The sequence below is a fragment of the Alligator mississippiensis genome, chromosome 15, assembly GCF_030867095.1.
Source record: "Alligator mississippiensis isolate rAllMis1 chromosome 15, rAllMis1, whole genome shotgun sequence".
In the NCBI taxonomy this organism is placed as follows: domain Eukaryota; kingdom Metazoa; phylum Chordata; order Crocodylia; family Alligatoridae; genus Alligator; species Alligator mississippiensis.
In genome coordinates, this window is record NC_081838.1 from 4310832 (window position 1) to 4335344 (window position 24513).

The window sequence follows — 24513 nt, forward strand, 5'->3', positions numbered from 1 at the left end:
AGGGGGACCCTAAAGGGTCTATATAGCCCAGTGCCTGGAGGGGGATTCTACAGGGTCTTTACAACTCAGTTGCCCTTGAGGGTCTATATAGCCCAGCGCCCCATGGGGGGGGGTCTACAGGTTTTCTATGGACAGTTGCAGCTGGGGGGCCCTACAGGGTCTATATGGTCCACTGCAGCCAAAGAGGCCCTTCCAGTGTCCATATGGCCCAGCACCTGGGCAGAGGGAGGGCTAGGCAGGCTCCGTAGGACCGGGCACCAGACCCCCCTACCTCAATACGGCCGGTGTCAGGCTGGAAGCCACGGGCAGGGTCCTCGGTGGTGACGCGGCACTGTATGGCGCAGCCATTGATGCGAATTAGCTCCTGGCGCAGGCCCAAGTCAGGCAGGCTCCGCCCCTCAGCCACACGGATCTGGGCGTGGACCAGGTCCACACTGTGGGGAAACGGGTGGGGTTAGTAGGAGGTGGGGCTAGAAGGGGCGGGGTAAGCAGGAGCACCAGAACCTCCCCCCACACCTTCCTCTTGCTCTCTCCCAGCCCCACAGCCCCCCCCCCCCCCCCCAGTGTCTCATAGAGCCCCCTTCACTGCTGCCTCCAGGTCCCTACCCCCAGGCTGAGATCGGTGGGTGCTGGGCACCGTACAGATCCCCCAGGCTGGGACTGGGAGGACCAAATGCTGCACAGACCCCCTAGGCTGGGATTGGGGGGGTACACGGCCCTGTACAGACCCCCCAGCCTGGGACTGGGGGCACTGGGTGCTGCACAGACCCACCAGGCTGAGGTCAGGAGGCTTTGGGAGCTGTACAGACCCCCCAGGCTGGGATTGGGGGGCACTGGACACCATACAGACCCCCTAGGCTGGGATTGGGGAACACCAGGTGCTGTACAGACACCCCAGGTCGAAGTCAGGAGGCACTCGGAGTTGTACAGACCCCCCCAGGCTGGGATCAGGGGGTACAAGGGTGCTGTACAGACCCCCCAGGATGAGGTCAGGAGGCGCTGGGAGCTGTACACACTCCCCCAGGCTGGAATTGGGGGTAATTGGGCACTGTACAGACCCATCAGGCTGGGATCAAGTGTTGTACAGACCCCTCAGGGGGCACCAGGTACTGCAAAGACCCCATCTAGTTCCCCTGGTACACTTCTATATGGCAATGCAATGCCATATATGGAGGCAGCTGATACACTATGCATGTGGTCCATTTGCATTCAAGGAGCTATCCAGCTAGCACGTTGGCCCACTTGCGGAGACTGGGACAGGCAGAACTGGAGGGGGGGAGGCCCCGTTCGCAGGTGCCGCATCTGCCTATTCATGTGATGCATTTAAATACACAGTGCAGCAACAGATGCAAGCATAGTTGTGTGCATGTGTATAAACCATATATCTATATAGATCTATACCTAGGTACACAGTTATGTCTATATATAGCTATAGCTATATCCAGACATATATAGCTATATCCAATCTCTCTTCATGTATATATAATCTATCAATATCTATATATTTACCTATATCTATTTAAAAGTATCTATAGCTAGATATCTAGTCTACCGCTATCTATATAGATCTATGTCTATCCACATAGCTATGTCTATCTAGATATATCTATAGATCTATATTGAATCTATCTATATATATTTCTATAATCTATCTATGTATCTTTGTAGACCTATATCTATCTATCTACCTATCTATCTATCTATCTATCTATCACTACCACCTGTGACATTTGCCAGAGAGTCTGCGGCCCTAGGATTAGCCTTCTTAGCCATCAACGGATGCATTTACAATCCTTTATTTGACTCATGGGAGTGATCATCCTTAACCATGAGGGATTGCCGCTGCCGATGACATACCTATCTAACATATCTATATATATCTATAATGATCTATATGTATCTACTTAGCTATGCCTATCTAGATACAGCTGTATAATCTATCTATATTTAGATCTATTTCTACATAGGTATATCTATCTAGCTATCTATAAATGTATATTGAATCCATCTATATATATCCACATATCTATCTAACCTATATATCTACATAGCTAAGTCTAGCTAGATATATCTGCAGATGTATATTGAGTCTATCTATATATATGTATATAATCTAGCTATATATCACTTTCTATATAGATGTATATAGCTATAATATATATATAGACTATCTATACATCTATCTATACATCTAATTTATCTACATAGACAGACAGCTATGTAGATGGATATAGATCTATATCGAATCTCTATACACGTGTCTTTCTAATCCAGCTACATAAATTTATACTAATCTGAATATGTATAGATGGGTTTAGATAAACATATCTGCATAGAGCTATAGCTAATCTATATAACAATGTCTATCTTTATCTAATCTTTCTACCTAATCTATATGTAATCTGCACATCTACATCTATCAATCGATATCTATGCATCTATAATCTATATCTACACATATTACAGAAGTGTGTGCATATATAAGTACACAGAGAGCAAGCATGTGCTACATACATACATACATGTATAGCAATAATAAGCATAATTATCCAGGCCCCTTGTATAGGTAACATACTGCATCCAAATCTTCTCTAGAATATTCACATATGCATCTTTCTCCTAGAATACTTGCTTGTCACATTGCAATACACACGCGCTAGCTCTAGGCAGGGACCTTTGTATCCCATGCATCTATTAGATCTGCAAGCTGGACCTGTATTTGCATAATGCTTATTGCATATACAAGCAGTCTATGGCATCTGCATACTGCATATGCAGGAGCTGTATTCCCTGCAGCCCGCTGCAATACACACACACACACACACACACACACACACACACACACACACACACAGAGTACATCCCATGCACTATTGTGCAAATGGAGAGATCACATCTGCATATCTCCACACAGCTTCATGCATATGCATGAAGCAAATGACACTGGCACACAACCTACTGCATATGCATAAAGCGATGCACGCCTGCCTCCAACCTCCTGTACACGCATGCAAATCTGAAAGCCTATTGCATATACGTGAGATCCAATGCATAAGCATGTACATTCAATGCAGCATAGAGCATGTTCCACGCAGCCTATTGCATATGCATGAGATCTAGTGTGTATGCATGCTGTTAATCGAAGCAACAGCTGCAGGTCAGCCTTGCTGTCCCCTCTCAGTTCCCAGCACCTCTGTCCTCTCCATTGGACATCCCAGCAGTCACTTTCCCCTTCAAAGCCCATGGGGGCGGGAATTCCTGGGAGCCCAGACACCTGGGTTCTCTCCAGCTCTGGGAGAACAGTGGAGACTGAAGTATTAGAGCAGCAGGAACTGGGAGTCTGGATGCCTGAGCTCTTCCTGGTTCATAACTCCTCCAAGCCTTGGTTTCCCCAGGGGCTGGCTGTGGAGTGGGGGTGGGATCTCGCCTTGCTGCTGCTGGCTGGACTGTCTGTATTCAGCTGCAGCTCAGACTTCAAAGGAGCCACAGCCTGATGTTGCCGGGCTCAGAAACCACAGCCGGAGATGAATGATCCCTTCCCCAGCTAGACAGATAACTGATGCGGTGGGGGAGAGCACTGATACAGGCCCAGTAGGGGGTGCCAGTGAGGGTTGGGGATACAGGGCCCCTCGCCAGGATGTGACTGGCTTGGGGGGGGGGGGTAGAATTGGATATGGGGATACAGGTCTGTGCTGCAGCTGGCTCTGGACTGGGCAGCCAAGTATAACAGTTGTAGCCAGCTCTGAGTAGAACAGAGTTGTGGCTGCCTCTGGGGTGGGGCATGGGAGACGAGGGATATAGGGCTGCAATGCGGCTAGCTCTGGGGTGGGAGGTGTCAGCAGCCGAGTACAACAGACGCAGCTTGCTCTAAGGGGCGTTGGGACCCCTTGCTGGGACGATCTCCACCCCAGCTCATTTCAAACCAGGCTTGTTTGGGTGATTTCTACAGGTCTCCAGAGCTGTGGGGAGATCTATCAGCAAGCCAGTCTTGATCCCAATGTCTCAGGGGGTGGGTGGAAAGATGGCGTCACAGCCCCACCCAGATCCCTGGACTGCCCACCACAGCCCCAAAGCCCCTCGCTTGGTGCTGGGAGCTGTACGCACTTGGTGATCTCCTCGGTGACTGTGTGCTCCACCTGGAGACGGGAGTTGACCTCGATGAAATAGTGTTTGCCGTGTTTGTCCACCAGGAATTCCACTGTGCCAGCGTTCTCGTATCCCACCTGTGGGCGAGAGGGGCTGAGCCAAGGACTCCTGGGAGGGAAGTTGAGGTTGGGGGGCTAGAGCAGGGAAGCCTATTGAAGCCTATGGTGCCCCTCGCTCCCAACCTGCAGCCCCCTTGATGCCCTGCAACCCCTTGCCCTGCTGGTGCCTCTCACTGCCACCTCGCAGCCCCCTGCCCCTGCCCACCTGCTTGGCCAGGCGCACAGCATCATGGGTGAGGCGGGCACGAAGCTGGGGGTCCAGGTGAGCCGCTGGCGCGATCTCTACAACTTTCTGGTGGCGCCGCTGGATGGAGCAGTCGCGCTCATAGAGGTGTACCACATTGCCATAATTGTCCCCTGCAAGGGGTGAGGGGGAGGGCTCAAAGAATCTTCCCCAAAATCAGGCCTAGATTGGGGCCCCATGGGGGTGCAAGACCCCTCCCCCACCTCAGCCAGGGACTCCCCCCCCCCATAATCAGGCCCGGATCAGGACCCATGGATGGGACAGGCTGCATCCCCCTCCTCCAACCTAATAAGGAGCAAGAATCAGACCCAGATCAGAGCCTCTGCCCCTACAGGTAGATGAGGGGGGGCAAGTCGTGTGGGAGTGGCTCACCCAGGATCTGGACCTCAATGTGCCGTGGCTTCTCGATGAACTTCTCCACAAAGAGCGCCCCATTGCCAAAGGCAGCCAGTGCCTCCGAGAAGGCACGAGTGTAGTTCTCCTCCAGCTCCTGGGGACGGAGTAGGAGGTGACGGGGAGAGAGAACCCAGGCATCCGGGCTCCCAGCCCCCCCTGCTCTCATCCCCAGGCTCTAACCCTAACCCCTAGCTCCCATCTCCTCCCAGAGCTGGAGAGAACCCAGGCGTCCAGGCTCCCATGTACCTCATAGGTCCGGACGACCCTCATGCCCCGGCCACCACCACCGAACGCTGCCTTGAAGATGATGGGGAAGCCATAGCTGTTGGAGAACTCATGGGCCTCAGTCAGCGATGTGATAGGCGCATCCGTACCTGGCACCACAGGAACCCCTGGTGGGGAGAGAAGAAATGTCGACATGTCACCCCCAGCTTCTCTCCATGCCTCAGTTTCCTTTAGGCCCCAGAAGGCCAGTGACTTCAGGGGCGACCAGCCTTAATGAGGTGTGAATTGTCAGTCTGCCACAGGCCTTTAAAGAACAAGGGGACGGCTTTAATAAGGTGTAATCAGCTCAAGGGTGCCTTAATGAGGTGTAATTAGGTTAAACTGATAAGAAACAGTAATGGCATATAACCAGGTTAACTGGGTAACAAACCTTTATGGGGTATAATGAGGTTAACCACATAACAAGCCTTAATGAGGTATAAAAATTTTAATCAGGTAACAAACCTTAATAAGGTATAAACAGATTAGCCACATAACAAGCCTTAATGATAGATAACAAGTTAAGATGGTTAACAAGCCTCAATGAGGTATAACCAGGTTAACCATTAACAAGCTTTAATGAGGTATAACCATGTTAACTAAATAGCAAGACTTAATGAGGTATAGCCACATTAACTAGATAATGAGCCGTAATGAGGTGTAGCCAGGTTACCTGGATAATGAGCCATAAGGAAATATAATTAGGTGAAGCAAGGTAACAAATCGTAATGACATGTGAGTAGCAGGGTGGAAAGCAAGAATTAATTAACCAGGTAACCATCTTTAACGAGGGAAAGATAGCTGAACTGGGGCAGACTCCAAAAGCAAGGGGTGGATGAGTCTTAATGAGGGGTCAATAACTTAGTTGACTCTTGTCAGGGTTCTGACCCCATCTATCTCCACCTGATAGATCTGTGCCGCACCTGGGATAGCCCTGATTCCGGCCTGGGGGGCCTGTACACCACACGTAACCCTCCAATCTCAGCCTGGGGGATCTGTACAGCTTCAGCCTGGGGGTCTGTACAACACCTGGCACACCCCAATCTCAGCCGGGGGGTCTGTACAGAGCCCAGCACCCCCTCGATCCCAGCCTGGGGGGTCTGTACCACTCCCACAACCTCCACTCTCATCCTGGGGGGTCTGTACAGCAGCTGGCACCCACCGTCTCAGAATAGGAGGTCTGTACAGAGTTTGGTGCCCTCCCAATCCCAGCCCAGTGGGTATGTACAGCACCCAGTGCCCCCAGTCTCGGCCTGGGGGGATCTTTACAGAACCCGGTGCCCCTGATCCTGGTAGGGGCCTTACCTGCAGCAATAGCAATAGTGCGCGCCTCCACCTTGTCGCCCATCTTGCGCACAACCTCAGGGGACGGCCCAATGAAGCGTACTCCAGCCTCAGCACAGGCCTGGGCAAAATCTGCGCGCTCTGAGAGGAACCCATAGCCAGGATGCACCGCATCCACCTCATTCTCCTGCCATGGGGGGAGGCAAGGGAAGGGTTAGCGAAACAGTATACTGGCTCTTTAAGTGTTACACCAAGCTCCTGGCACAGAGGAGGGAAACTCAGGCAGTCAGCTGTATGGGAGACAAAAGGAGAGAATCCAGGAATCCTGCCTTCTGCTGCTCCAATCACCCAGCCCTCGCTCCCCGTTCAGAGCTGGAGAGAGAACCCAGGTGGTCCAGGCTCCCAGTCCTTGCTCTAACACACGGGTAGGCAATGTTTTTTGGCTGAAGTGCTGAAAAAACCACAATGTCTACCTTGGAAGGTGCTGGAGTGCCAACATGCCAGAGCCCAGAGCAGCTGTTTGCAGCCTCCTGGCTGCAGCCGGCCCATGGAACCCAGTCTGCTTGCAGCAGGGCTTGCAGCCTCCCAGCCGCCTGCTGGGAGCAGCCTGGTCTCCGTGGCTGGCAGCAGCTGCTTAGAGCCCGGGCTGGCTGTGGTGTGCAGAGCAAAAGGGCCTTGCGTGTCATGATTGGCACATGTGCCAGGTGTTGCTGACCCCTGCTCTAACACATGAGCCCTTCTCTCCTCCCAGAACTGGAGAGAAACCAGGCATCAGGGCTCCCAGCTAGAGCGGGGGCTCAGGGGCTAGAGCAGGGGGGCTGGGAACTGGGATGCCTGGGTTCTCTACAGCTCTGGGAGGACAGTGGGGGCTGGGGGATTAGAGCAGAGGGGTCTGGAAGCTGGGACACCTGGATTCTCTCCCAGCTACAGAAGGCAAATGGACACCAGAGAGGCTGGAAGCCAGACGTCTGGGTTTTCTTTCCACTCTGGGAAGGGAGTAAAGGCTGGGGGGGGGGGGGGGGGGGGGGGGTGTTAGAGAAATGGGGACGGGAGCCCAGATGCCTGGGTTCTCTCCAGTTCTGGCAGGGACATGGGCTCTGGGGCATGAGAGCAGGGGGGGCTGGGAACCCGGACGCCTGGGTCCCTACCTTGGCCACCTGGATGATGTCAGGGATGTGGAGATAGGCCTGCACGGGTGGCAGCCCCCGCCCGATGAGATACGCCTCGTCCGCCTTCTGTCGGTGCATTTGCCCCGTATCCTGCTCCGAGTACACGGCCACCGTGCGGATGCCCAGCTCTGTGCATGCCCGGAACACGCGGATGGCGATCTCCCCTGTGAGAGGCAGCTGGTATCGCAGGTGCCCAGATACCTGGGTTCTCTCCTGCTCTGGGGGAGGCTGGGGGGTCGTTAGAGCAAGGAGGGGCTGGGAGCCTGGACACCTGGGTTCTTTTGTGAGCTCAGAGGGGAGAGGACAGGAAGTGAGTAGCGGAGGCTGGGGTTAGAGCGAGTGGGGCTGAGAGCCCAGACACCTGGGTTCTCTCTGGGAGGGGAGTGGGGGCTAAGGGCTTAGAGCAGGGGAGCAGCGATCCCGGATGCCTGGGTTCTCGCCTGCTGTGGGAGAGGAGTGGGGCTGTGGGGTTAGAGCAGCAGGTGGGATTGAAGGCCTGATGCCTGGGTTCTAGCCTTGCATCTCCCCTGCTGCAGGGAGTTTTGGGAGGGCCTGGGCTGGAGAAGAGGGGCTGCTTTCATGCTGGGGAGGTTGTAGGAAGGGGCAGGGGTAAATCCAGGCTTAGCAGGGGAGCCAGGAGTTCTAGACAGGCTGAACCAAGGGAGGGCTGGGGTCTGTCCAGGAGGATGTACAGGGAGGGTGGGGAGGGTTTGGAGTGGGGTTGGAGAAGCTGGGGCAATGCTGCCTAAGTATGCTGCCAGCCTGACCCCTTTGCTGGGAGGGGTGCAGCTTAGCAGAAAGGAGTAGGGCTTAGGATAAAGGAGCAGAGCCTTACCTCTATTGGCCACCATGACCTTGCGGATGGGCTTGTAGTCAACGTGCTGAGAGCGGTGCCGGGCAGCACGGAGCAGCCAGAGGCGCCGGCGGCCCAGGAGGGCCCGGCCCCTCCGCACCCAGCACAGCTGTAACATCTGGGGGGAGAGAGAGACATCCATAAGGCCAGCGCCCCCTGCTCTAACCATTATATGCTATGGCAGGAGGGGATTGGACCCCAAGGAGACTTTTACTGAGAAAAATGAGTGAATTTTCCAGAGGCTGCCAGAGCCAGAGCCCCATAGCTTTTCGCCAGCTTGTGGATTAAACAGTAGTCTCCCCAGCACACCAGGAGCTGTATGTAACTGGGATGGGGACTCCCACTCCCCTCCCAGAGAACCCAGGTGTTCGGGCTCCCAGCCACCCCATCCCAACCTGTTCTAAACCCCCCAATCCCAACCATCATCCCAGAGCTGGAGGCGTCCGGACTCCCAGTATCCCTCTGTTCTCAGCCCCCAGCCCCCACTGCCTTCCCATAGCTAGAGAGAAACCAGGGGTCTGGGCTCCTCCATCTTCCTCACCTACGTTCCCCACTTCTAGCTGTCTCCTGTGCCCACAGCTGCCAGGGCCCTGTGCCCCTGTGACCACCCAGGGTGCCCCCCAGACAGCCACTCCCACCCTGGGGGGCACCTACCATGAGATGCCTGAGGCAAGGAGACACCCAGTGTGCTTGAGCCCTGGTGTCTGTATCCAGTGTCTGGCTGCTCCCAGTGCCCCCTCCATCCTGGTGCCCCCCTCCCTGCCCAAGGAAGGCGGAGGTGAGGGGGGGACAAATAACCTCGCGTGTACTTTGCCAGTGATTGCTCAATAAGCAAACAAGTTGGGGTAGATTGGGGTGGGGGGAAGCTGGGACTTTGCAAGCCCCCCGGCCAGCCCTTACTGCTAATACAAATACATTATAATAGTCTAATTAGAGCATTATAATGCATTTTAACAGGCTGCCACAGAGGTTCGATTCTCACCATGGTTTCATAGCCTAACCGTACAGCTGATTGCCCTGCTCATTACAACTATCCAATAACATTATAACGACATACAATGTAATGATGATGGTATTAATCTATTGCTATAATTAGACGGCTATGCTGTATTCATAGTGGTGAACTATACAGACACAGAGATTACAGTGCACAGCTATGGCATTACCATGTTCTAATTACAGTGCTTCGTTATCATAGAAATCATAGAGAAGTAGGGCTGGAAGGCACCTCCAGAGATCGTATTATAATATGATAATAATATAATTAAATCAGAACAATGACAACAAAACAACAAACAGCAACAATAATAGTGACAACAATAACAGTAGTAATAATGTTTTGCATTGATATGATATGAAATTAAATGATATGATACGATATGAGGAAGTGATTTTACAGTCATATCAACATCAAATATGACCAACGGCATCACTTTATTTATTAAATCCTAATATTATAATTATGTCGTGGTAATGGGATTAGTCTGTGGTAGATGTTAGTACAGAATTACATTGTTCTATGATAACAAGGATAGTACCAGCTGCTATGGCTCTTATTACATTATAGTCCCATAAGTAAAACAAGGCTAGATCAGAATTTGCGTATTGATGCTGTGATATTAATAGCATGATTATGTTGCTGTATGTCCTCCAATCATAATATTATAATTGTATTTTTATAATGGTCACATAGATCCATGTAATAATAATAATAATAATAATAATAATAATAATAATAATAATAATAATAATGTGTTATAAGTGCTTATGATGTACTATGTAATTCATTATACAATACTGAGTATTTCACATTCATAATTATATCAGAATATCTATTAACAGGTTATAACCATTACATACTAAATGATACCCTATATAATAAAGAATATGTCCTCATCAGTTTATTAATAAATTAACGTTTATTCCATTCTAAATTATTCTCTATATAATAATGAATGTTACATCATCAGTATATTCATATATTAACATGCTTATTATATACTAAATGATTCCCTATATAATATTTTGCCATCAGTTATTAATATACCAGTTAACAAGTTTATTCCATAGCTTATGATTTTCTAACAATAAATATTTCATCATTAGTATATGCTCATATGAATTAGCATGTTTATCACATACTAAATTCATGATATAATAATATATCATCACAGCATATTTAAATATTTATCAATATATAATACCAATTCTATACTCACTGATTCATTATATACTACTAAATAGTCTCCATATTACTCTATTCATTAACATGTTACAACTACAATATGCTAAATTATTCATTACTGGCTAATGAATATTTTACCAGACTAATATTAATCCATCTATTAACATGTTATAATGATTATATACTAAATATTTCATTAGTAGATGCATATTTCATCATTATAATTGCTACTGCTATTCTGCTAGAATTAGGAATACGTAGTATTCTATTTATTAACACAACTATTGAGGCTGTGTTCATCTATGATATGTTCATTAAAACACTCCATTCCTATAATGATTAATATGCTATGACTAATCGCCACAGGCCAAATTATTCATTAAGTAAGAACAAATGCACTGTCATTACTGCCACAGGGGTATTATTAGTGTTAATGATAATCATCATAATGACCATCAGGAGACAGGCATTATTCTAACTCCTGCCAATAATCACTGTAGCAATGACAGGGGTCATACTCATGATACTATCATCATCATCTTCCTCATCTTTCCCACCCTATTAATAACTGTGAATATTAACTGGCCTGCCCCCGCTCCCCTCCTAGAGTGGGGGAGAGGACCCAGGTGTCCGGACGGAGCACCCCTGCTCTCACCCCCAGGCCCCGCTCCTCTCCTAAAGCTGGAGGGAACCCAGGTGTCTGGGCTCCCAGCCTTCCTGCTCTGACCCAAGACCCAAGTGAAGACCCATCCTCTCCCTAGGACCCCCCACCCCTTCCCCCTCTGCCCCCAGCCCCAAGGCTGGGCTTGCTCCTGATAACGAGAACAGACTTGATCCCAACAACAAAACAGCCGACGCATATTTGCCCTGAGCAAACAGGCCCGTGGTTTCCCGGTCGGGCACTGTGTCAACAGGGGGGTTTCGGGCTGGGGCGGATGATGGGTGAGAAAGGAGGGCTGGGAGCCCCGACACCTGGGTTCTCTCCCCAGCTCAGGGAAGGGAGTGGGGCACGGGGGGGGGTGTTTGGCAGAGGGGCTGGAGGCCCAGATGCCTGGGTCCTTTCCAGGTCTGGGAGGGGAGAAGGATCGGAGGGGTGGGAGTCCAGACACCTGGGTTCTCCCCCGTTTCCGGCGAGCCGGCGAAGCAGGCAAGAAGCCAGGACTCCTGTGTTCTACCCTGCTTCGGGGAGGTCAGACCTGGAAGGCCGGACGCCTGGGATCGACCTCCAGCTGGGGAACGGGAGCAGGGCCTAATGGGGTAGGGCCAGGAAGCCGGGACGCTTGGGTTCCTTCCCTGGCTCTGGGAGGGGAAGTGGCATGAGTTAGAGTGGGGGGGGAGCTGGGACCCCCGGGGTCTATTCCCCAGACCTGGCAGGAGGCAAGATCCTGCTTCCATGGCGCCCTCCCCAGACCTGCCGCGGGCGATGGGGGATGGACTCAGCCCCGCGGCTCTGAGTGCCTTCGGGGGCCCGGAAGCCCCAGACCCCGCATGGAGTTAACTGGGCAAAAAGTTAGGGCCTACCAGCTCCTGGACAGGAGCCAGCTCGACCCTGTCCTTGGCCTCTGTGAATCTACAACTGGGGACCTCCCCCTCCAGCTGCACCCCCCCCCCAGTCTCTGCCCCAATTACCCAGGCAAATTGCCTGGGGAGCCCCAGCGTGGACACAGCCAGTAACCCTGGTGATAAAACCTCCTGGTTTTACAGCATTCACATAAATTAGCCTCCTTCCCCACTCGGCACCCCCCACCCCCGGGTTTAATCAGACTGGTTTCTGGTGGAGGTTAGGCGAAGGCAGGAATACCGTACTTACCCACATATAATACGTGTTGATTCATCGACCGGATGAGCCTTTCCCTCACCCCCCCCCCCCCCAAGAGAAACTAGCAACTGGAAATTGGGCTCCAGAGTCTTAAAGGTGAGATCTTTTTCCCTTCAATCCCCCTTGCCAAAACCAAGGTAGGGGTCCCATGGGAGAGCAGCACGTGGTATGTGAGAATATACGGTAGAGTTGATAGGGGAGGTGAAGGCGAGATACAGTCAACTCAAGAGCCCATCTCCGGTCTCCTCCAGGATCCAACTGGTCCCTGAAAGGGAGGGGTTTGAGCTCTCCCTTCTTACAACCCAGGGGGCCGATGGGGAAAAAGGTTGGAGATGTCCTCCAAAAGGCTGTAGGGGGGTGAGAGGTCACAGCCCATACAGTCTTCCTACTGTATATGCTCACAGACAACACGCCCCTCTCCCCTGAGACCCCTGCCTTGGCTTCAGCAGGGGGGAATGAAGGGGGATGACAAATCACAGCCTGGCTGGGTGGCTGGATCTCATCCATGCCAGCTGCCTGCTCTAGCCCAGACCAGGGTCTTTCTAACCCCACCCCCTGCAGGCCTGATGCCCAAGACATGGGGTCAAAGCCCCCCCCCCCCCGATACCCCAAACAGAGGCCTGGGTCCCCTTGATGCAGAGGCAGGTGAAACTCCCCCACCCTTCCCTCCAGTTTGAGATGCAGCTGCCTCTGGGAGCAGGTCACAGATTGGGATATAGGACTGCTTGCTAGGATGTAGCCAGCACTGGGGGGTGGGAGGGACATGGTGGCTGTTATAGAGGGTCCTAGCTGTCAGCTGCAGCTGGCACTGGGGGAGCCATCAAGGCCAGGGGTACGGGACCCCTCACTGAGATGCAGCCAGCTCTGGGGTGGGACATCAGGGCTGAGGATACAGGTCTGTAGTTGGCTCTGGAGTGGGCTGTGCCAGCAGCCAAGTATAACAGATGCAGCCACCTCTGGCGTGGGGTGGTGGGGACAAGGCTGGGCTGTGGGATGCAGCCACCTCTAAGTAGAACAGAGATGCGGCTGCCTCTGGGGTGGGGCGTGGGAGACTAGGGATATGGGGCTGCCATGTAGCTGGCTCTGGGGTGGGACATGTCAGCGGCTCAGCAGAACAGATGCAGCTGGCTCTGTGGGGGCATCAGGGCTGGGGATACAGGGGCCAGCACCCGTGCTGATGAGGAAGGCAGAAAAAGCATCCCATACACCTGCAGCTGGAGGGGGGGGAATTATTCCTCCCTGACCCCAGCAGCCAGCAGGGCCCGGGATGCCTGGGCACAGGAGAGGCAAGACCAGGCCTCGCCCCTGCAGGGAGCAGCCGGAACCAGGAGCTACAGAAGCTCTAAGAAAGGGAAAGAAACCCCAAAGGAAAAGCCGCAGCGGCCGCAAAGTCTATTTTTAAGCTGCTTTGTGCCCAGCTTGGGTTTCTTCCCTCCCCCCTGCCAGGAATCATGATTCTCCTCCAACGCCACCAGCAGCCGGCACGACCGCGCAGGGCCAGCGGGGGCAGAGGAGAAAGGGAAGGAGGGGAAAAAAGAATAAAGCTTCCTTCAAAACAATTCATCATCTCTCCATCTCTGCCACAGCTTTGCGGTAGCCGAGGCCCGGCGCCACCTAGTGGAGACCGGTGTGCCCCCCTTTCTCCAACCCCCCCAGCCCCCACTCCCTTCCCAGAGCCGGCATCTGGGCTCCCAGGCCCCCTGCTCCAACCCCCACCCACTCCCCCCACCATTCCCACAGCAGGGAGAGCACCCTGACCTCTGGAGGTCCCTTTCACCCTCCTTCTCTAGGGCTTCCCAGAACAAAGTGCACATCTTACGTGTGCATGCATTGTGGGGAGGCGTGTGGTACACCAATAATTACAGTAATGCCCGAGGACGCCAGAGTCCAAATCTCAGGGGTTATTATTATCATCATCATCGTCGTCATTATTAGGCTGCTGTTGTGGTTATCATCATAATCATGATTATTATTATTTTATTATTGTTGCCATCATTATCAGCCTTATTTTATTATCATCATGATTTTTATCATCAGTATGGTTATCATCATCATTTTATCATTATAATTATCATTCTCAGCATCATTATGATTTTATTGTTGTTGTGTTATCACCATCATCATCATGTTATCATCATTATCAATGTTTTATCATCATAATCATTCATACCGTTGTTGTCATGAGCATTATTACCATTGGTATTTATTGTTGTGTTGCTCTTAGCAGCATTATTATTTCATTATTGTTGTTATCAGCATTACGATCATTATCATTTTACTATCTATCATCATCTGTATTTTATTATTGCTGTTTTCAACCTCACTGTTATGATAATGGTCATTACTAGTTGGTTAGAGTCTGGTTCTAATAATACCAGCGTTGCAGGTTTGATCCTAGGTTGGACTAGATGAGCTCTTCATTCTCTATAACTCTGATGATGATGATGACAATAATAAAATGACAATGCTGATGATAACTACACAACAATAAAATAGTACCAATAATGATGATGATGATAAAATAACAATGAACATGATAACAGCAACAATAATAAAATAATAATGACCATGATGATGATGACAACAGCAACATAATAGTGATCGCGATGATTATGATAATCATTATTATTTGATTGTTGTGTTATCATCATCATCGTCGTTGTTTTGTTCTTATTTTTGTTGCTACTACTATTACTACTACTACTATTATTATTTTTCCCCGTGTGGAACACGTGGGCCTTGCTGAAATGCTGCAGCCAGGGGGAGCATCTAGAAAGGCTCAGACCTGGACATTTCCCTTTTGCACTCAAATCAGGACAGAGAGGGGAAAAGGCAATACCCCCACAGGCTGTTATTTCTGCCTGCAATAGTTCACTACAGCCCTGGTCTCTGGCCTAGGCTGGACCCAACAGTCTCCTGGATCCACTCAGAGCCTCCCCGCCAAGAGGAAATGGACTCGAAACGGTGCAATTTCCCACTACGGGTCCATCGGAAACAGGCCAGGGCTCGGGTACAGTTAGCTCTGGATCGATGAACAGAGGCAGGCAAGTCTTCCTGTCTGCGCCTGATGCTGGAAGGGTGGAAGGGGAGCTGGCTCGGCAGGCCAGAGCGCAGGGATTAGTCACTCCTGCCAGCGCCCGTCACGATGCTGCAGTGACAGGGGCAGCTAGGGAAGGAGGTAGAACATGAGCTCATCCTCTGCGAGTGGGCTGCAGCAATTAGCATGGTCACGGCCACGGTCGAGGTAGTGAAGCTGGTGTGGGGGGAAATACGTACACACGTGCATACCATATTTCCTTGTATAAAACGCACCCCAGATAGAAGAACCACCTTGTTTTTCAAAGGCAAAAGGCAGAGGGGGGCAAAGAAATAAGATCTTTGCAATAAGCAGCTGGTAGTCGTCATCATCATCCAGCCTGAGTAGCGGCCTGCTCCCAGCAAGTCTGGAAGGAGCAGAAATGGCTCTTACTGCATTTCTTGTGTATAATGCGCGCTGCAATTTTCAGCAGCTGGGGTTGGGGGGGGGGGGTGGCATGCCTGAAAATGCGATACATGTCCTATAGCTTCTGCCACCATGTCCCAGCTGGCTGCTGCCTCCTGCTCCTTCCCAGGGGAGCTGGACTTCAATTTCTTAAAAGGGCCGGCCAACTTATGCCCACATCTTTCTGTTGACGGCATATGAGCACAGGAAATCAGGGCTGGAAGGGACCTCACAGTCATCTACTCCTGCCCCCTGCTCAAGGCAGGGTCGGCCCTGACTAGACCATCCTAGCCATGTGTCCATCCAACCTGCCCTCAGAAGTTTCCAAGGTCAGATATGCCACAGTTTCTCTAGCACTCCACTCAATGTGTGTACACATGTAGGCTTTCACCGGCTATGTATGCTGGCTTGACCAGATCTCTGATGTTTTCAGACTTCAAGCTCCACAAAGCCCCTGTGGATCCCAGGCAACCAGCCCTCTCCCTCCCCCAGCTGGATTTTGCCCCAGGAAAGGGAGAATGGGGTCATCAGCTGGAAAGGCAAATGTTTTGCACCTACTTGGAAACAACCCCAGCCCATCAAGCAGAGGAAAATCCACCCTTATCTCCCAGCTGGGGTGAAGAGGAGGTTACTCACCAGGGCAGGACAAACACCAGGGGAGCCAAGCAGGCTCTAGTCTAGGGAGTGTGTTTCACAATCAGCCCTGCCCCTGCACATAGGGAAATTGAGGCAGGGCCTGATTGGGGGCACGTGGGAGAGGAGTGGGGGCTGATCCCAGATGGAGAGGTGGGGGAACCATACCCAGGGCTACTCCCACCACCTCCTTGCTACAGCCTCTGCTTCTCTGCTGCCTATTTCCTCTTCCAGCGGTGATGGGCAGCCGTGTATCCAACTGGTGGAGAGGTGAGAGTACAGACCTCCGCACAGAGAAGGACCTGGCACGGGACAGAAATAAATACCCCCTTGCCTTGCCCCAATCTAATCAGACTCTGCTCAGATGAATAGATCTCCCCAGGGAATCAAGGGGGGGCTTTGAACAGCTGAGGGAAACTGAGACACAGCAAGCTGGCTTTGAACTGATTCTTCATTCAGAAGAGCAGTAACTAGTAGTGATGCTCGCGGCTACTTTCCAGCCTTAGTGAAGCTCCAAAGGCCTAATCTGACCCACGCTGGGCCAGTTTCTGCCCAGCAAACACATCCCAGCCAACCTGGAGGGGAAGGGAATATTGGCTTCAGTTGGGAAGCCAGCAAAAGCCTTGAGAATCCAGATCTAGGATGCCAGACACAGGAGTTTCTCTACACGGGTCCCCCCCTGCCCCAGAATCACGCCACGGCTGCAGAAGAACATGCAAGACACTCAGAGCACACACAGGGACTCATCCATGATGGGAAGTCCGGCTGGCAGGCCTTAGAGGGGGCCTAGCACAGGCCGGTGCCTCTTACCTCTGCCCAGAGATCCCGCTGCCACCAGCCCCAAAGACGCCTGGCAGCTCACAGGCACCGGAGCTGGTAGGTCGGGGCAGGATCCGCCTCCTGCTCCCCCGCCCCAGGTAATCAGGGCTGATCAAAGCAGCCAGGAACAACACGAGAAACTTCCCCAGGGCTAATGATTTGCAGATCCCCACTAGGAGAGGAAGGGGGCAGGGAGGCAAGCTGATGGCAAGGCCCTTTGGGCGGGGGGGAAAAAAATCCACAAAGGTTTTCTTACAAGCGGGGACGCACACGCAGAACCCAGGCATCTGGGACACATGCAGAGAAGCCAGGTCACCGGGACACACGCGCAGGAGCGCACAGAAGCCAGGCATCCAGGATACGGACACACACAGAGCCCAGGCATCCAAGGCACGGGCGCACACGCAACCACAGCCCACATGTCCAATCACACGCACACACAGAAGTGCCAGGCATCCAGGATGCAGACACGCACAGAGCCCAGATGCCTGGGACACACACACACACACAGACTTCCACATACAAACAGCCCAGGTGTTCAATAAATATACAGGCAGACAAGGTTATTTGAGTGAATCTGATATCTTTTATTAGCCCAACTTAAATAATTGGGGGAAAAAAATTTTAAGCAAGCTTTCGGGTTCAAAAACCCTTCGTCAGGCTGAGGAAGTTTCAGCAGTTGGTGTGTGCTCTACCTGGATGGACTGAAAAGTAAAGAAGCCAGAGGCTGGGCTGGGCTGCATACAAGGGTATGAACCAGAAAGCTTGCTTAAAAAATGTTTCCAACTATTTAAGTTGGTCTAATAAAAGATATCGGATTCACCCAAAGAACCGTGTCTGCCTGTGTCCTTAGACCGACACGGCTCAATAAACACACAGGTATCCAGGTTGTAGCCATATTGGTCTAGAGGTAAAAGGAATCAGAACTCGTGGTAGAGGGGATCTCTTTCATTAGTCTTTTATTAATCTAGTTGGTCTAATAAAAGAAATCCCCTGTACCATGAGTCTTGATTGATGTTGCCTCTAGACCAATATGGCTACAACCTGGATACCGAATGCACAGAAGATAACATTTGAGCCAATTTTTAAAATGAAATCTTCATAATTTTACAAGGAGGAAGCAAGTCTGACCACCTGAAATCCTGCTCCTGCCTTTGTTCGAGGTAATTTCCATCATCACAGAGCCTCATCACAGAGCTCAGAGACACTTTACCACATAAGAAATGCCTGCCCAGAAGAGCACCCCATCTTTTCACTCCTCTGTGAAATATGAAACATCATAGCCAGAAGGAAACATGACTACATCCTGCTTACTACCAAACAACTGTGAGGTAAACAGACTATTCCAACTTTTCTCTGAGCCTAATCTGCCTAACGAGCTGCTCCAAACAGGAGATTTTACCACCCCTTCAACTCTCCTATGAAATACAAGCTTTCATTTCGACCCAGGAGAACTTGTACAATCTTTTCTCCTATGCTTAATGAAGGGTGTTTGCGTCTGAAAGCTTCCAATTAAAGATTTTTTTTTTGCAATAATCTAGTTGCTCTAATCAAAGATATCACCTCTACCACGAGTCCCGATTCAATAAATATACATACATGCATGTGTGTGCACACACATATACAAACAGCTCCAAGAATCTAGGGGACAGGGACACACACACACATGCTCAGAAGCCAGGCATCTGGGACACATGCACAGAACTCAGGGGTCTGGGACACACACACATGTGCGTGCACACACTCACACACACACAGAGGACTCGGGCATCTGGGAACATGTACCAGGCACCTAGAACACATGTCCAAAATGTAGGGAGGGGGGAAATCTGGGATACACAGCCACAGCCACAGCCACACCCACCCCAGGCATCCTCCCCCCAGCCATCAGCTACTTCTGCTCTCCCAGTAAGAGCCTCAAGGACTGAGACAGGAGCTGAGTGCTGCCCCTAGACACACCTCTCAGAGCCCACCTTAGTATGTCAAGTGCCAAAACCCCCTAGGCTGGCCTCAGCTACTTTTCCCCCTGGATCAGGCCTGAGCAGACAAAACTTTTCTTGAACCAGGGCACTGGCAGCTGCTGGGATCCCCTGGCTTTCTCTGCGGCAGGTCAGGGTGTGACAGCTGGTGCAGTATCAGGGCCCAGGCTCCTTCCAGGAAGAGCTTGGACAATGGATTTCCCTAGGATGGTTTAGACAGGGCGGATCCTGCCTCAGGCAGGGGGCTGGACTGGATAAGACCCTTTGAGCTCCCCTCCCAGCTTTATTCCCCATGATTCTCACTTGGGTATGAGCCTAGCCTGGGCTTGCTTTTCATATGCACACCCTGCCCCCGAATCCATGCCACTGCACCTGAGAGGCAGAGGATGTTATGAGGCTGAACTCCATTTAGAGCACAGTCAAGCCTGGGGTGGATTCAGAGGGCCAGCACTTATTCCCATCCGGGGGAGGCGAGATCTAGGAGAGGGGGAGGAGAGATCTAAGAGATCGATTGCCTGCAGCCTAGCAGCTGACTCAGCTGAAACACCCCTGCTCTCCCCCCTCCTGTGCTCCCAACTGAAATAGTCCAGTTGTAGCTGCACGTAGCCAGCTGCCAAGCACTGTGTGCAGCTCATGTCTCCGCATCTCCAAGAGGATGTTCTCAACCTCAGCGGAATCAAACCCCACCCCCACCTCGTTAGAACCCCCCTCGCTCTCTGCCTCTCCCACCTCCTGTGCTAATGAATGCACGCTCAGGACGTCTCTGGTTCCTTTTAAACCCATTTCCTGCTCGTTCCAGTGGGACTAAGGAGGACTGGGTTTAAGCTAAAGAGGCGGTAGTCATGGGGGACCTAAACTACCAGGACATCTGCTGGGAGACGCAGACAGCAAGGTCCCATCACTCACGCAGGTTTCTAACTTGTGTACAGGACCTCCACCTGACACAGGAGGTGCATGGTCCCACTAGGGGGAATGCCATACTGGATCTGGTATTGGCAACGGGAGATGACATGATAGGGGACCTCCAGATCGGTAGCTATCTGGGAGACAGTGATCACCTTGTAATAGAATTCAACATAAGACGGCGAGTGGGTAAGGTAACTAGTAGGGTGAAAGTGCTAGACTTTAGGAAAGCTGATCTCAATGCACTCAGGCAATTAGTCAAGGAAGCACTGCAGAGTAGGAGTTTTGATGGGATGGGAGCCCAAGAAGGGTGGCTGTGCCTAAAGGAAACGATCCTTCGGGCACAAAGCAAGACGATCCCCGAGCGAGGCAAAAGAGGGAAAGGGGCCAGGAGGCTTCCATGGCTGACCAGAGAAATCCAGGGCAGCCTAAGGGCCAAAAGGGGAGCACATAAAAAGTGGAAACAGGGTGAGATCACTAAAGATGAATATACCTCCTCTGCTCGTGCTTGTAGGGAGGCAGTTAGGCGGGCCAAAGCTACCATGGAGCTGAGGATGGCAACCCAAGTAAAGGACAACAAGAAATTGTTTTTTAGATATATTGGGAGTAAAAGGAAGGCCCAGGGAGGAATAGGACCCCTGCTAAATGGGCAGAAACAATTGGTGACAGATAGGGGGGACAAGGCTGAACTCCTCAACGAGTTCTTTGCCTCAGTGTTCCTAAGCGAGGGGCACAAGTCTCTCACTGGGGTTGTAGAGAGGCAGCAGCAAGGCGCCAGACTTCCATGCGTAGACCCTGAGGTGGTGCAGAGTCACTTGGAAGAACTGGATGCCTTTAAGTTGTCAGGCCCGGATGGGCTCCATCCGAGGGTGCTGAAGGCACTGGCCAACATCATTGCAGAGCCACTGGCGGGAATATTCGAATGCTCGTGGCGCACGGGCCGAGTCCCGGAGGACTGGAAAAGGGCTAACGTAGTCCCCATTTTCAAAAAGGGGAGGAAGGAGGACCCGGGCAACTATAGGCCGGTCAGTCTCACCTCCATCCTTGGTAAAGTCTTTGAAAAAATTATCAAGGCTCACATTTGTGAGAGCCCGGCAGGGCAAATTATGCTGAGGGGAAACCAGCACGGGTTTGTGGCAGGTAGATCGTGTCTGACCAATCTAGTCTCTTTCTATGACCAGGTTACGAAACGCCTGGACACAGGAGGAGGGGTGGATGTCGTATACTTAGACTTCAGGAAGGCCTTCGATACGGTATCCCACCCCATACTGGTGAACAAGTTAAGAGGCTGTGATGTGGATGACTGCACAGTCCGGTGGGTGGCGAATTGGCTAGAGGGTCGCACCCAGAGAGTCGTAGTGGCTGGGTCGGTCTCGACCTGGAAGGGTGTGGGCAGTGGGGTCCCGCAGGGCTCGGTCCTTGGACCGATACTCTTTAATGTCTTCATCAGTGACTTGGACGAGGGAGTGAAATGTACTCTGTCCAAGTTTGCAGATGACACAAACCTATGGGGAGAAGTGGACACGCCGGAGGGCAGGGAACAGCTGCAGGCAGACCTGGATAGGTTGGACAAGTGGGCAGAAAACAACAGGATGCAGTTCAACAAGGAGAAATGCAAAGTGCTGCACCTAGGGAGGAAAAATGTCCAGCACACCTACAGCCTGGGGAATGACCTGCTGGGTGGCACAGAGGTGGAAAGGGATCTTGGAGTCCTAGTGGACTCCAAGATGAACATGAGCCGGCAGTGTGACGAAGCCATCAGAAAAGCCAATGGCACTTTATCGTGCATCAGCAGATGCATGACAAATAGGTCCAGGGAGGCGATACTTCCCCTCTATAGGGCGTTGGTCAGACCGCAGTTGGAGTACTGCGTGCAATTCTGGGTGCCACACTTCAAGAAGGATGCGGATAACCTGGAGAGGGTACAGCGAAGGGCAACTCGTATGGTCAAGGGCCTGCAGACCAAGCCCTACGAGGAGAGACTAGAGAAACTGGAGCTTTTCAGCCTCCGCAAGAGAAGGTTGAGAGGCGGCCTTGTAGCTGCCTATAAGTTCATCACGGGGGCACAGAAGGAAATTGGTGAGGATTTATTCACCAAGGCGCCCCCGGGGGTTACAAGAAACAATGGCCACAAGCTAGCAGAGAGCAGATTTAGACTGGACATTAGGAAGAACTTCTTCACAGTTCGAGTGGCCAGGGTCTGGAACGGGCTCCCAAGGGAGGTGGTGCTCTCCCCTACCCTGGGGGTCTTCAAGAGGAGGTTAGACGAGTATCTAGCTGGGGTCATCTAGACCCAGCACTCTTTCCTGCTTATGCAGGGGGTCAGACTTGATGATCTATTGAGGTCCCTTCCGACCCTAACATCTATGAATCTATGAATCTATAATCCAGGGCTGATGTGTCCTGGGTTTTGACTCCTATCCAAGGGACAATCCTTTACACATGCAGCTTGACTGACAACTCATTACAACAAGCCTCGACTGCCCCATCAGGGACAAGGCGTTAATTCAGATACTCCCTAGGTACTGCAAGTGGGACAATGAGCTTGTAGGATCCCAGGATACAAGTCTTTATCCTGGGAAAAGCCCTTGGCCCGTTTCCAGCCTCGGTGCCGCTCCTAGTATTCAGGGATGTGGAGATCAACATTCCCTGGTCTGGTCCCTGTAGTACAATAGAAGAGGCCCAGAGAATGGCAAGCCAAGTGATCTCAGGGAGCTGTAGCCAGACCAGGAGAGACTGAAAAAAAAAGGCCGGGACTCTTAGTTTGGAACAGACAAGGCTGGGGGGCATAAGATAGAGGTTTATAACATCCTGACCAAGGGTGTGGACCAAATGAGCAGGGAACTGCTATTCCCCCAGTCCTAGGATACTAGAACCAGGGGGCACCAGCAGAGATGAGCAGGTGACAAATTTAAAACGAGCAAGAAAAAGGTTTTTTTTATGCAATGTGTGGGATTTGCTGCCACGGGAGGAGTTGGGGGCAGAGAACAGAGCCAGGGTCACCAAGGACTCGATGAATTCATGGAGGAGAAATCTGCTGGCAGGAGGCTGGTGGCAGAGCAGCCGATAGGGCAGAGGAAGGGGATCAGGGTGGCACTCAGGGAGGGCACGGAGCTAAGTTGCAGCTGCAAAGCTCGGCCCCCAGCAAGTTACATCCCACCCTGACAAGGCCTCGCCCTTCCCACTGGGGTCTCCATCAGAGAATAGCCCTGCTCAATTTAGGGGGGCTGACACCTAATCCAGTTCCCCAACACCAGGATTAGATCCTTAAACCCTTAAAACATTCCCCTCCAAACACCATCAGGGACTCAGCCCAGAGGGACTTTCTTCCTCTTCAGCCCTGAGCTCACAGTTACCTGCGTCTAATGCTGAAGGCTGGCATTGTCCTAGCGCGGCTGGCTGCATTTAGATCACTGCTTTCTGTCTCTCTCTCTCTCTATCACCTGCCTTTGGTTCTCTCTCTCGCCTCTTCTTTCCTACTGCTCTCTGCGAAGACTCGTCACACCCCGCTCACCTCGCCCTTCTCTAGCCATCTTCAGTCCTATAATAGAAATACACAAGGGGTCCTTTTAGCACGGCCGGTTCATCAATTTCTCTGCATTACTGTACTTCCTTGATATCGATTTCTTGGCATCCGTCTCTCTGTATCCATTTGTGTGCATTCACTTCTCTGCATATTTATGTATTTTTATTTCCCTGTGTTAAATGTCTTGTCCTCTGTGTTAGTAAGGCCAGAGCGAGCAGGAGAAATACTCCCCTCCCTCCATAATGGTATTCCAACCCCCAAAACATCTTTACAATAAAGGGAAAACAATTCAGGTTCCTCCTCCTTCATGTGTAATGAAACAAATCTTCAGCTCACAAAAAACTGTGCATATATCTATACATACATACACACATATATATATATAAATACATGCATGTATTTAGTTATGTGTGTATACACACACACACACAAATATGCTTATGTGTGGATGTGTGTACACACACATACCCCTGTATATAAATGTGTGTTTAGTGTCTGTGTACAGATACACACACATCTATATGCATATAGTGCACGCATGTGTACATATACATGCATCCGTGTGTGTGTATGCATCTATATATAAAAACGCAGTGTGTATATACATATATGTTATATGTACACACACATATAGATGGATGTGTGTATATAAATGTGTGTATAGCATGTGTATATATATCTAATGTGTATAGTGAGTGTATACACATATCTAGTTATATATAAATATATACATACACATTTATATAGCTAGAT

The 24513-nt window shown here is 51.1% G+C and overlaps 1 protein-coding gene across 5 annotated transcripts in view; it reads right to left on the reverse strand.

Annotated features, from left to right (window-relative positions):
- The window catches only part of PC (pyruvate carboxylase), a 62924-nt gene that overhangs the window by 21871 nt on the left and 16540 nt on the right, over nucleotides 1–24513 (reverse strand). For 3 of the 5 annotated variants that reach the window (XM_059718399.1, XM_059718398.1, XM_059718395.1), the window contains exons 3-10: nucleotides 8398–8533; nucleotides 7542–7726; nucleotides 6415–6580; nucleotides 5092–5237; nucleotides 4822–4939; nucleotides 4411–4562; nucleotides 4105–4223; nucleotides 272–434 (exon numbers count right to left, since the gene is read on the reverse strand). In XM_059718399.1, the coding sequence (XP_059574382.1) occupies nucleotides 272–434; nucleotides 4105–4223; nucleotides 4411–4562; nucleotides 4822–4939; nucleotides 5092–5237; nucleotides 6415–6580; nucleotides 7542–7726; nucleotides 8398–8533 (1185 nt within the window). Of the gene's footprint in view, nucleotides 1–271; nucleotides 435–4104; nucleotides 4224–4410; nucleotides 4563–4821; nucleotides 4940–5091; nucleotides 5238–6414; nucleotides 6581–7541; nucleotides 7727–8397; nucleotides 8534–23590; nucleotides 23776–24513 lie in introns of all 5 variants that reach the window. The other 2 variants (XM_059718397.1, XM_059718396.1) reach the window with 2 other exon arrangements.